This window comes from Salvelinus fontinalis, chromosome 2 (genome assembly GCF_029448725.1).
Source record: "Salvelinus fontinalis isolate EN_2023a chromosome 2, ASM2944872v1, whole genome shotgun sequence".
NCBI classification, from domain to species: Eukaryota; Metazoa; Chordata; class Actinopteri; order Salmoniformes; family Salmonidae; genus Salvelinus; species Salvelinus fontinalis.
The window spans coordinates 47386409-47400773 of record NC_074666.1 but is presented as its reverse complement, the minus strand read 5'-3'; the positions used below and the strand labels follow the sequence as shown (position 1 = coordinate 47400773).

The 14365-nt window shown below is 44.3% G+C and overlaps 1 protein-coding gene across 1 annotated transcript in view; it reads left to right on the top strand.

Moving 5' to 3' along the window:
* The window catches only part of LOC129867106 (alpha-tectorin-like), a 77585-nt gene that overhangs the window by 9723 nt on the left and 53497 nt on the right, over positions 1-14365 (top strand). The window contains exons 2-8 of the mRNA XM_055940287.1: positions 580-733; positions 1649-1788; positions 2232-2413; positions 2914-3176; positions 3698-3824; positions 4220-4336; positions 8537-8887. Of these exons, the coding sequence (XP_055796262.1) occupies positions 592-733; positions 1649-1788; positions 2232-2413; positions 2914-3176; positions 3698-3824; positions 4220-4336; positions 8537-8887 (1322 nt within the window). The 5' untranslated portion in view covers positions 580-591. The remainder of the gene's footprint in view (positions 1-579; positions 734-1648; positions 1789-2231; positions 2414-2913; positions 3177-3697; positions 3825-4219; positions 4337-8536; positions 8888-14365) is intronic.

The following is a 14365-nucleotide window of genomic DNA, read 5'->3' as shown; positions in this document are numbered from 1 at the left end:
CATGTTTCAGTGTTGCTTGCCTCGAAGCAATTTTGCTTGTCTGGTATGCTCATGTCACTGGGCAGCTTGCGGCTGTGCTTCCCTTTGTAGTCTGTAATAGTTTGCAAGCTCTTCCACATCCAACGAGCGTCAAAGCCGGTATAATAGGATTCAATCTTAGTCCTGTATTGACGCTTTGCCATGTTTAATGGTCATCGAAGGGCATAGCAGGATTTCTTATAACCTTCCGGGTTAGAGTACCGCTCCTTTAGCTCTACCCTTTAGCTCAGTGCGGATGTTGCCTGTCATCTATGGCTTCTGGTTGGGGTATGTACGTACAGTCACTGTGGGGGCGATGTCATCAATGCACTTATTGATGAAGCCAGGGACTGATGTGGTGTACTCCTCAATGCCATTGGGAGAATCCCAGAATATATTCCAGTCTGTGCTAGCAAAACAGTCCTGTAGCTTAGCATGAGCTTCATCTGACCACTTTTTTTATTTTTCCTGTTTTTATACACCTGTTGTATTCGGAGTATGTGACATAATATTTGATTTGAAGTATGTCTTCCATTCATTTCTCTCTCGCTCTCTCATCAGACAGCTGGGTCCATGGAGTCCTCTGATGAAGAGGCGCTGCGCACCTTCGTCCAGGTGGTCAGTGAGAAGTACAACCCAGAGAATTTCCCATACTGCCGTGGGAACGGCATGGGCGTCGTAGTGCTTTCCAGTCCACAGGGGTCGCCCATTAAAGGTGAGAGGTCAAGGCGCTATATCTTATGCTGCCTTCAAATGCTCATCAGAAGTGGGAATTACGAGGTTCCGATTGGGCAACAACCACTTGACGGCCCTCCCAAGTCGGATTTCCGAGTGGGAATGTTGGAGATCATTTTACCTGAGTTGTTGACGTATTGTCACTGACCTTTCAGCTTTTCAATCAAAAGGTGATTAAGCAAATACATTTTTGACATTGTCAAACTTGTCATTATGGATAATGTAGCTAGTTTGACTCTATTGTCAACGTTAAGTAAGCTAATTAACTTTATCATTAGCAACGTTAGCTAGCTCATCTACATAGATTTAATCTCATTGGATGAGGAATTATTCCGACACAATCATGTCGTATTTACTACTTCATAACTGGGAGGTTTCCCAGTTCCGACGACCATTTGAAGGCAGTGATTGAGTAATAACTTTGTGGTTAGGTGGCCAATGCATATTTTCTCTCTTGCATTTGTTTCGCTCCCTGCTAAACTGTGTTGGTGCATTGTAGATGATTTATAGGCTGATGAACATGTCTGAAAAAGTTGTTATTCCTCAAAGCAGAAGAGTCAAGGGCCACACTACAACCTACTTACCTTTTTTCTCAGAAAAACATAATTAAGAGGTAAGAACTCTATGTAGGCCTACTCATATGCATTATACAAGGTAATCACACTTCTAGTTACCCAGGAATACTGCATGTAGGCCTACTTGTATCCCTTACATATGGTATTCACACACATGAGTCATTCACTCATGCCTTCGCTTATCCCCAAGGACACTGCCTATGTAGTGATGTAAATGAGTAATAACAAAAAGTGATGCCAGGCTTTTGTCCCATCATGTATTGGGAATGTGATTCAATAAAGAACAATTATTCACGAGAAAGATTGTTGTCTCTCTCCAGATCGTCTGAATCTGCCGAGTGTGCTGGTCCTGGACGGCTGTGGCATCAGTAAAGCTGGGGACGAAGCTGAGGTGGCCACCTTTTGTGCCCATGTGGTGGAGCTGGACCTGTCCCACAACCAGCTACAAGACTGGGGGGAGGTGGGTACTGTAGTTCTCCTCATCCTCCTCGGCCTGGTTGTCATGTTATGCACTATTCATTTATCAGCAGCTAGCTATTAGCAGGAAGGCTGGCACTACAGAGTGTTTTGCCTTATTTTCTACACATCTAGGTTGTTGTTTTTTTAAAGTCCAATAGCTGGTTATTTTGTCATGTCCAGCATCTCCTGGCTAGCATGAAATAATCATGTAACAATGCTAAAAGAAACGGACTATATCCACTAGCGGCTACCTACCACGTCGCCCAGAGACATCATTCAACAAACAAATTCAACAAACAAGACCTTCATCTGTCAGTCAGTTCCAATTGCGCCAATCTATCTTTGGGTTGCCAGATATGCAGCATTGTGTATACTATCTACAATTGGGTTGCCAGTACAGTCAGTAAGTGTGATGGCTCCAATCTGTTTTTTTTGGGTTGCGAGATCTGCACGATTGTGTCTAACATCCCCAACCTGGACTTCCTTAACCTGAGTATGAACCCTCTGAGTGGGATTGAGCTGGAGCCAGGCCTGGCTGAGGTGTTCTTCCGAGTCCGCCGCCTGGTTCTCATCAACACCCGTGTCACTTGGGACACGGTACACACACTCACACGCCAGACCCCTGAGTAAGTCATGACAGACACTGGACTGCGAATCACATGGCACGTGAATACATGAATGTGTGTGTTTTGTATTTCAATATTTATTTGTATTTGTCTATGTGTTTTGTGTGTTTTTGCCATTATACCTTTGACCTTCTCAAGTTCAGGCTTGTCCAGGCATGTATTATATTTATTTGTATCCATATTTAACATGTATTTCAATGCCGTATACAGGGAGGTGCGTAGTCCATTTTGGGTTTAAGGCATGTATTATATTTCCATGTATCATGTTCAGGGCATGTTCAGGTATGTCCTGGATACTGTAGTTCCATGTATCTCGTAACTCTGGGGATCAGCTTCCCTTTCCCCAATCCTAACCTTAACCATTATTGTGGAAAATGTGAAATGGACCAAAGATCAGCATCTAGGGGCAACTTCACCCTACTCATATCTCATACTTTGTATTTCGATTCCATTTACACATGGCTACCTCTTTTTGATGCTTATACTATCGCCCCCTGTAGGTTAGAGGAGCTCTTCCTTTGTCTGAACGAATACGACCAAGTGGCCGAATCCCCGGTTCCCTGCCCCTCCCTGCGCCTGCTTCAGATCACAGACAACCAGCTACAGGAGTGGGACGAGGTGCGTAAGTTTGGGCCCATGTACCCGGGCCTGCAAAACCTGGTGTTGTCCAACAACAAACTGGGCTCTGTGGAGGAGGACACACCTCAGGACACACTGCAGCGCCTGTTTCCTAACCTGCGCAGCATCAACCTCAACAACTCAGGTATGCGAAGGGAGGGTCACCCATGCACACATACACAAGTATGCTCATACAGCGTGATCACATGCAGACATGCGTAGCATGAAGATACACCTATGCAAACATACTCGTACACAGCATGATGATTCGCACACACACACAGCATGAGCATATAGACAAATATCCCTCTTTCCTCTACCCAATTATACTCTTTCCATTCACTATTTCTTCCCTTTTGTCCGGTTCTTACTACTCCTCTCCTTCGGTACCTCTCTCTTTCCCCTCTGCCCGGACAGGGAACCCTTTAAAAATCAGTAGGTCTAGTTAGAAGGGCTCAAGTTATTTTACATTCCAATGTATTTTAAATGTACATTTGGCATTTCAAGTCTTCTTTTTTTAATGTACACACACCTCAGAAAAGAGCCGTCTGATGTGAAAATAGATGAATTGTACTACTTCTGTACACCATATTCAATACTGTATCCTGGGATTCCATAGAGAATGAGTACTGATATTTTACAAATCCTAACTCGTGTGTGTTAAAGGGCTGAACCGATGGGAGGACATAGAAAGGCTGAATTTCTTCCCTAAGCTGGAGGAGGTGAGGCTGATGGGGCTTCCCTTACTGCAGCCCTACACAAACAAAGAGAGACGCAGCCTCACCGTGGCACAGTGAGTACACACACACATTTTAGTCATTTAGCAGACGCTCTTGTCCAAAGTGACAGTGCATTAATCTCAAGGTAGCTAGGACAACCACATTGCACAGTCATGGTAAGTAAAACCTTTCCTCAATAAAGCGGCTATCAGCAAAGTCACTGCTAGTAAGAAAAGACAAGTGTTTGTGTTAGTGCAAGAAAGGTGCAAATACAACGGTAGGATGTGATTTTATTTATTTGTTTTTTAATCGGGTCGGGGAGGGCAAGTGCTGTGGGATTATTCAAGATACCTTTTGAAGAGGCACACACACACACACACACACACACACACACACACAATTGAATACACCCCTGTTTGATTTGACACACGTCACACACACTCATACATATTCTTTGTCCTTTTTGCAGGTTGCCGTCTGTGTCTGTGTTGAACGGGAGTGTGGTGACGGAAGGGGAGAGAGAAGACGCTGAGAGGTTCTTCATCAGACACTACCTGGACTTTCCTGAAGAGACGCTGCCTCATAGGTACTGTTGACACACACTAGTTTGTTGAGGTGGAGCTTTGTCAGAGGAGCTGTAAAACATGCGCACACATACGATTTTCTTCTGATAAGAACAACCTCATGTAAAACTTATCTCTGGTTCATAATAGCAAGAGCCCTCTGAGACACCCACTGTACCTTAACAATGGACGGGAATCACTTTGATTCACTACCTCTCAGCTACCTCCTACCTCTTTTTGCTTATGTTAACTCCCCCCAGTGTTCTTACACACCCAACCTCCTGTAACATATTGTCATCTCAGGATGGGCATTTCGGGGGGGTAGGTTTGGTTTGGGCCCATGCTGGAAAACTGATTGGCCCACGATTTTTGCCAGCCACATTCCACTTAACCTTAGGAGAATGCAAGGGAGGGATTTGCGGGGGAAGAGCGTGTTCCATGACTGGGGGAAAGTAACATTTGTGAGACAATGGCGCCAGTCTCTGCCCACTCAATGACTTCTTTGTGCCTTGGAATACTCAGATCGGAAAACCGATACACAAGGTGGCAGGTAGATTTTTTTTTTTTACCTCCTTCGCTCGATCACCTTAGGGGGCGATTGAGAGGTTGACTCATTTCCGTGTGTAACCGGAGCTGATGTAGCCCAAAACTTGACTCCAAACCGACACAGTGTCTCAGATAAGGGTACTGCAATGGAAGTGTCTCAAAGCCACAAACCATTCTCTTTAGGTCTTCTTTTTCTCTTTGCATTTTAAAAGCAAGGAGAGAGAGAGAAAGCGTTTACTTGCTCTTGGGTCTAAGCCTGTTTCTTTGCATGTGTGGGTACACATGTGGACGTGTGTGAGAGTGTCGGATGCGGTCAATGAGCACTGGGAAGGACTTAGGCGGCCGGGCTATCCCCGTTTGGCGGTGGTGCTATGAGAGAGGAGGGGCTATGAGAGGGGTGGGTAAGGATAGAGGGGAGAGGGAGAGGATTGGGCTTGGGATAAGGAGAGAGAAAGAAAGCAGGGGCTACAGAGAAGGGTAGAAGGGAGAGATGAAGGGGCTTATGGTGTGAAGAGAAGGGTGAGATGCGACGTGGAGTAATTAGTATGAGACAGAGAAGAGGAATTGAGGGCATACCCGGGGAAGTGACTAGGCAGCTGAGGTGGATTAAAGAACAGAGAGTGAAGCATGAAACACCAGAGATCTAGGGTAGTTACAAGGTTAGGTATTAGCCACAAACAGAGGAGGCTGGTGGGAGGAGTTATAGGAGGATGGGCTCATTGTAATGGCTTGAATGGTATTAATGGAACGGAGTCAAACATATGGAAACTGTGTTTGACTCCATTCTGTTTATGCCATTCCAGCCATTACAATGAGCCCGTCCTCCTATAACTTCTCCCACCAGCCTCCCCTGGACCCAATACATTTAGCTGTGTATAGAAACACAGGTATTAAATTAATGGCACCGCTTTTTTCAGGCACCACACTAAGCTAGGACCATTAGAAATTGCATTTAGCATTACCATACCTCACTCTCTCAATATCATTTACAGGGGTACAATATACAAGTTTCCACATTTAAATGAGACCTTTGAGTGAATGAAAAATGGGTTTCTCACAGAATGGCACTTTCTGCATTGACTGAGGGGTTAGAGGAGAATTCCCATGGCGGTGGCGCTTGCTGCTTTAGGCTGAAGCCCTGGCTACACACACCCACACTGAAACCCTGGCCAGGCGGGGTTTTCAGCGAGGGAAGGGGAAATTGATTTGATTGGCCCAACTGTTACAGTAGCTTTGAAAATGGGCTTTTCTCAGGGATTTTATTTAATCGTTCCTTGTCTCTAACTCAGCGTTCCCTCAAGGTGGGTGAGCGCTTTCTCACGGCTGAGAGAGAGGTAGAGAGCTCGCTGTGTTTCCCGAACGAGCACACACCACTCTTAACAAATATACACACACACTCATTCACTCACACACATTTGTCCCAACTTACCCCCACAGTGTCAGAGAAAGCTGTTTTCTTGGATAGTGGTTAGTCCAAGGATAATAAGATTGTGGGAGCTGTACTGTTTTGTTTCATGTTTTGTGTAACCCCAGGAAGAGTAGGTGCTGCTTTTGCAACAGCTAATGGGGATCCTAATAAAATACCAAACTACCATGTGGCCCGCAGCCTCCCTTTTTATAGGCCCACAGATCAATTTCCAAATACTTTTTTAAAAAGTGTGTGGTGGGGGAGAACTGTCGGGGTGAGGTTGTGCATCAGCAATTTTTCTCTTGGTATGTCAGTCACTGACAGTCACTCAATTAGCCCATAGCTCAATTAGCCCAATTAACAACTTTGGGCCCCATTGATTTTGTTAGTCACTCTCCGTAAGATATCATATTAAAAACTGCAAACATTTCTCTCCGCCTAATGGCAAAATTTCAGGAAATTAGCTGTAAAATTGCAAATTTTTCTCTCCGTCCCATCGCAAAATGAGTAAAATTGCATGAAATTAGTTATAAAATTGCCTAGTCTTTTCTCTGCCCAATGGCAAAATGTGTAGATTTGCAGGAAATTAACTCAAACTCGAATAAATTTTGCTTACGGCCTCCAAAAATCTAGGGCCGGCACTGACTGCATGTGTGGGTATAGATATGGGTACACAGTAGGATTGGGTGGTATCCAGATTTTCATGTCGTCATACTGTCCTTCTCTCGCCCTGGGATTTACGGTATTACCAGCTTAGTACACAAGGGGATGCCGAAAAACCCAGCCAGAAACATAATTGGGTGTCTATTACCAGAATGCTAACAATATTTGAATAAGTAATAACGAATTTACATAGAGGCTGCTAGCTAAATATGCTAATGAGCGCAAATTAAAATAAACAAATTGCAAAGACAGGCAATCCAGCTCATAAAGTTATGCATACAGCGTATTCAGAAAGTATTCAGACCCATTGACTTTTTCCACATTCTATGTTACAGCCTTATTATAAAATGTATTTTTTTAAATCCCCACATCAAGCTACACGCAATACTCCCAGTCCTGCTGCTGAAAAACATCCCCACAGCATGATGGCTACCACCGTGATTCACCGTAGGGATGGTGCCAGGTTTCCTCCAGATGTGACGCTTGGCATTCAGGCCAAAGAGTTCAATCTTGGTTTCATCAGATTGGAGAATCTTGTTTCTCATGGTCTGAGAGTTCTTTAGGTGCCTTTTGGCAAACTCCACGTGGGCTGGCATGTGCCTTTTTTTTTACTGAGGAGTGGCTTCCATCTGGCCGCTCTTCCATAAAGGCCTGATTGGTGGAGTGTTGCAGAGATGGTCGTTCTTCTGGAAGTTTCTACCATCTCCACAGAGGAACTGGTGCTCCATCGGGTTCTTGGTCACCTACCTGACCAAGGCTCTTCTCCCCTTATTGCTCTTGCAAGAGTCTTGGTTGTTCCAAACTTCTTCCATTTAAGAATGAAGGAGGCCATTTTGTTCTTGGGGACCTTCAATGCTGCAGAAATGTTTTGGTACCCTTCCTCAGATCTGTGCCTCGACACGATCCTGTCTCGGAGCTCTATGGACAATTCCTTTGACCTCATGGCTTAGTTTTTGCTCTGACATGCACTGTTAACTGTGGGACCTTATATAGACGTGATCGTGTGCCTTTACAAATGGTGTCCAATCAATTGAATTTACCACAGGTGGTTTCCAATCAAGTTGTAGAAACATCTCAAGGATGATCAAAGGAAACAGGATGCACCTGAGCTCAATTGCGAGCAAAGGGTCTGAATAATTCAGTAAATAAGTTATTTTTGTTTTATAGATTTCTTTCTTAGCAAAGATTTTACCTTTTTTTTTCACTTTGTCATTGTGGGGTATTGTTTGTAGATTGATGAGGATTTGTTTTTAATTAATCCATTTTAGAATAAGGATGTAATGTAACAAAATGTGGAAAAAGTGAAGGGGTCTGAATACTTTCCGAATGTGGGCGGGGGATTGATCCGGTGGCCTACAAAAGTCTCTAATAGGGTGTCATAGGCCCAATTAAAAAAGTAAGCATTGGCCATTTATTACATCACTTTTTTCACATGGTGGGGGTCAAATTTATTTTAAAATAAAAATTTGGTCACGGGCCAAAAAAGTTTGTGAATCCCTGCCATAATGTATGCATAAGCGCGCCTGCCAAAACTGACCAATCGCCACTATTCTCTCTACCAAATGACAAATCCTAACCTCCCGTCTATTCTGTCTCGTCTCCACAGGTACCATGTCCTGGTGTCCAAGTACGGACGGCTTGCCCCGCTGGCCGAGGTGGACTTGCGTCCGCGCTGCATGGCCACGCTGGAGGTGCGCTGGGGCGAGCGGACGGAGACTCTGAGCTTGCGGTTGGAGCAGACAGTCGGGGAGCTCAAGAAGGAGCTCAGGGCCCTGGTGGACCTGCCAGCCAACGGCATGCGGCTGTACTACATCGCCCGCGAGCTAGGCTCCGCGCTGGGACCTGAGGAGATGAAGTACGGCAGTCGGGCACTCCACTCGTACATGCTCCAAGACGGGGATGAGATCCTGGTGGTGCCCAAGACTAAGAGACGCACCATCTCGTCCACCTCCTTGGAGTCCTAAGAAGAGTGTGTGTGTGTGTGGAGGACTCAGGACTTATTTATAGACTGAGAAGCTTTTGGACACCAACTGTCTACGCTGTCTTTTATTAAATGTTTTAGATGTTTCTTGGTAAAGCACCTTACTGTATATAAATATATATACACACACACCCATATGACTTACACATGTATGCTACACGCACACTATCACACTGAGGGCTCTATTTTGGGCTTGGTGCGAAGCATTGCTATTGTCAGACGCTGGTGGCACGTCACACCACTGAGATTTTTCCATTGTATTTGGTTTGTCAAAATAGAGCCCAGAATAGTATTTTATCAGAAATATTACTTTTTAAGTAATGTTAGCACAATTAGCATACCCCCCCTCTCTCACCCCAGTCTTAAATCATGTGCTTCAGATATCCCAAGATAACCCCTGAGTCAGTATCACAGGGGGTGGTGCACTGAGAGAGACGCTTTGAGGATGATAGAGCTTGTGACACACAGAGACCACACAGAACATCACTGACCCCAACTCACTCAGGCGATCTGTCGGAAAGAGACAAGACAAGGCCAAATAGAAGGGGTTGGGTTGGTGGGCAGTTGCTATTAAAGGTGGAAAGAGAGGGGGATCTGGAGAAGGAGGTGCGCTCGGGTTGCTGTAGGTCTTCCTGCTGTCTGATTCCACATGAAGGGAGCAGCTCTCTCCCCTGCCGAGGGGTAGAGAGGTGGAGTGGGTGTTGGAGGGAGAGGCGGTGAACCCCAGGCCAGCCTCACTGAGTAACCACATACCGGCTGCTGTGTCACAGTCACTTCCTCTGTGCTTGGATTACAATGGGTTCACCCAACGGGCTGTGGCCTTCCTCGCCGCTTGCTCTCTCTCTCTCTTTCCATCTTCCTCTCTCCCCGTCATCCACACTTCACCTCCGTCTCACACACCCAACACCTCTTACTGGAACCAGTGTCCATTATTTTAGTACACCCTGGGTCAACAATGTGGCCCCAGAATTTGTGCTCTCCCATTGGTTCATGTTGTCTAATAGGTGTCTTCAGATTCAGAGACCTCCAATTGGTGTAAAGATGTGAGAAATGCCCTATGGGTAATCATATTTTGTTGCTGCCAAGTCCAAAGTCAATTTCACTCTGCTTTGGCGTCAGAGGTTAGCTACTCTTCTTATACATGGGAGAAATCAGTAAACCAAAGTGACGATGAAACTGGGTTTATTTACCAATCACTCTACCGATTTAGATTTGTTTTTATAATCTGAATTCCTCTTTGATCTTTTCACTTTACGTATTATGCAAAGTTTGCACCGGTGCAAAAGCTAAATGAACGTGGCCCTCAGTCTGTCAGCGCTAGGCTTTGTTTAGCAAAGTAGATGGATCTCGACCTTTTGGGAATTATTTTAGGCACATCACAGGTGCTTCTTGATCCGTTTATGTTGTGTTCGCATGGTTGGTAATGGTAAAGTATGCAATATAGTGTGTTGGCTGGGATCGTGGTTGGATTTTTAAAAATAGTGAGCCGTCATTTACTATGGAGGATTGCATGGACTTGTAACTTAAACTTGAGGGAACTACAATAAGAGTGTATGCTATAGAACATAGTCTATATACTATGTTTTTCTGTTATATTTTTTAGAAGATGATCAGATTAATAATTATCAAAGTGTTTCCGATGTATAATTTTTTTTCTGAAAGCTTCAATGCCTCCCGTTTCAAGAAAATGTTTTACCTTTTATCTTTGCTTAAAATCAAACTTAGTGTACACACACAGAGATCATTTATGGACATATGTTTACCTGCTGACTGTTGTTAAATCTGACTTTATGCATAGCACTGTAATAGACGTCTGTCTAAGACCCTGTAAAGTAATCTTGCTATATGTAAATACATTTATCAGATAAATCTATTTAGTAATGTCATTTTGCTTTATTGTGGTGATAATGTAAGGGTTTCTTTACTTTATGTTGGTAATGCTTTATTTTACAGCCCCATGTCAGATGGTATTTACCTACAGGTTTTTACCTATGGGTATTTTCTGCTACTCACTGTACACACACACACAGTACTTCAAAGAATTCTACATAGTTGGTTACTTCCACCAGGTGGTAACCAGGATGAAATTGTTAAACAGTATTATTAGGATTGCCTCATATTATTTCCAAGTAAATATCGGACTAAAGAGGAATAAAGCGTTACTTTTTTTTTGTTTACTTTTTAATATACGTGCTTTGTTCATAACCAAGTGGGAAGGTGGAAAAATCCACTTGAACGCCCCTCCAACTGGTAATTACTAGTATGAAACTCGTCTCATCCTGAGCTCCCACATGCTGACCTCTGGCATCACCTACTGAGAAAATGACCGTGATGACAGCATTTTTGGCTGTTAATTTTCTTTTTTATTGTTGCATTTATGAAGAGCAATGCGCTCAAAGAGCTTTATTTTCATGTAATCTGACAAAAGCACAGGTTCCAATCCAATTGCTGATGCTGTTCATCAAACTCCAGGCATTTACATTTGTAGGATGACATGAAAATAAAGCTCTATGGCCACGCAATGGCCATGTCAGTCTCCGGACTTGAAACCCTGTGGTTTGAAATGAAGAGGGCAGTCCATAAACGCAGACAAATGATATCAAGGATCTGGAAGGATTCTGGCAGCTGCATTAAAGAGTACCCGCAAAACACCAGTCTCAACGTCAACGATGAAGAGGCGACTCCAGGATGCTGGCCTTCGAGGCAGAGTTCCTCTGTCCAGCGTCTGTTCTTTTGCCCATCTTAATCTTTTCTTTTATTGGCCAGTCTGAGATATGTTTTTTTCTTTGCAACTCTGCCTAGAAGGCCAGCATCCCGAAGTCGCCTCTTCACTGTTGACGTTGTGTAAAAGGTCTGGGTGTAGCTGCTGCAGAGGAGTCAGGCGCAGGACAGCAGCGATAAGTAATAAAAGTACTTTTACTCAAAATTATCAAATACATGTAGAAATACCAAGCCCACACAATAGGAACGAAATACATAAAACAAACACGCACAAAAACCATGGGGAAAATAGAGGGTTAAATAATGAACATGTAATTGAGGAATTGAAACCGGGTGTGTAAAACAATGACAAAGCAAATGAAAAATGGACCGGCGATGGCTAGAAGGCCGGTGACGTCGAACGCCGCCCGAACAAGGAGAGGGACCGACCTCGGTGGAAGTCGTGACACGTTGAGACTGGTGTTTTGCGGGTATTATTTAAAGAAGCTGCCAGTTGAGGATTTGTGAGGCGTCTGTTTCTCAAACTAGACACTCTAATGTACTTGTCCTCTTGCTCAGTTGTGCATCGGGGCCTCCCACTCCTCTTTCTATTCTGGTTAGAGCCAGTTTGCACTGTTCAGTGAAGGGAGTAGTACACAGTGTTGTACAAGATCATCTGTTTCTTGGCAATTTATCGCATGGAATAGCCTTCATTTCTCAGAACAAGAATAGACTGACGAGTTTCAGAAGAACGGTCTTTGTTTCTGTTTCTGGCCATTTTGAGCCTGTAATCGAACCCACAAATGCTGATGCTCCAGATACTCAACTAGTCTAAAGAAGGCCAGTTTTATTGCTTCTTTAATCAGAACAACAGTTTTCAGCTGTGCTAACATAATTGCAAAAGTGTTTTCTAATGATCAATTATCCTTTTAAAATTATAAACTTTGATTAGCTAACACAATGTGCCATTGGAGTGATGGTTGCTGATAATGGGCCTATGTAGATATTCCATTAAAATAAATCAGCCCTTTCCAGCTACAATAGTCATTTGCAACATTAACAATGTCTACACTGTATTTCTGATCAATTTGATGTTATTTTAATTGACAATAGTTTTCTTTCAAAAACAAGGACATTTTTAAGTGACCCCAAACTTTTGAACAGTAATGTATGTACTGAAGTCACCACCATGGAGCACAAGTCTTCCAACTGGAGCCAAGCCAGTCCAGTCTCACAATCGCCCAGATCACTGCAACAACTTGGCTGCAAGGTAATCAGGCTTAATTGGTATCACCAAGCCTGGAGGTGCCGAAAGCTCCTCCTCCCCTCACTCCCCATCTTCCAGGCAGGGTGTGAACCACACAAGACACATTTGGCTGATGCCATCAGTGTCACACTCAGCCAATTCTGGCTGTTTGCTTAAAGCACCCAGACCGCCAGCTCCCAATCCCAACCTCCAATCCCAGCAGAGGCTCTGTCACTGCGCAACAGATGTGGCTGAGGTCCCCTCTGCCTGGGCCTTCTCTGACTGGAGCACCAGGGCCTCAAATTCCTCTACAGAGGGAAGACTGTGCTGGCTTGGGGTTACCAGGCTGTGACAACAGGGCTGTCCCGCTAATGCAGGGTCACGCCGAAGTTGGGAGGTGGTGGGGGTCGAGATGTTGCGTTACCTCTTCGCACCCTTGTCCCGTACCCAAGACCTGGCCCGGGGAGGCTGTATCCTGATCTCCCCCATTGCATTATGGAGCAGAAGCAAGGGCAGTGAGGGCTGAACGGAGCCCATTGTGTGCCCAGGAGTAGGAGTCGTTTGGGAATGTGAGGTTTGGGTTACCACAAGGAGGTTCTACATTATGGAGGAGAGGAGAGGAGGGCAAGGCTAACTGCTGGGCATAGGGGGGAGGTTAGAGGGTTGATATGGAATGGCCCACTCTGGGGATTGAATGACTCTCGCACTGAGCTCACCCGGAATCCAGTCTAGGACCTTTTTTTGGAAGGTCAAGCTTGATGGACTCTCCAGAACTTTTGATGTTCAATGCGCCAGACTTTATTCCCACAAAATACCCTCACCTGTCACTGGGTGGTCCGCAGAAACTGTTGATGTAATGATTTTATGACTTATTGATGTAACTGATCAGTCTGTTTCAATCATCACTATTTTATTTTCTCAACTTTAACAATTGAAATTACAATCAGACCATTTAGAAGTAAACCTCCTTGTCAGCAAGACTGTTCCTAGAAATACATGTTCTTCATTGAGGCATAGATGTGTCCTACCTTACATGGGGCAAATAGACAATGTCACCTCAGCTGAGCTCACTATGTAACATCCAATTTATACAACACTGTCCCCATTCCCAGTGAGCTAAATGGAGGGAGAGGGAGTGAAAGACCTTTATCCTCTCACTATCCATGCTGTGTTGTCATGTGTTGCTGCCTTGCAATGTTGTTGTCATAGGTCTCTCTTTATGGAAGTGTTGTGTTGTCTCTCTTGTTGTGATGTGTGTTTTGTCCTTTATTTATGTTGTATTATTTCTTTATTTTTTAATCCCAGGCCCCCGTCCCCGCAGGAGGCCTTGTGCCTTTTGGTAGGTCGTCAGTGTAAGTAAGAATTTGTTCTTAACTGACTTGCTTAGTTAAATAAAGGTTAATATTATTTTTTTAAATACAACTATCATGTTGGCTAATGAATTGTGTGTGTGTGTGTGTGTGTGTGTGTGTGTGTGTGTGTGTGTGTGTGTGTGTGTGTGTGTGTGT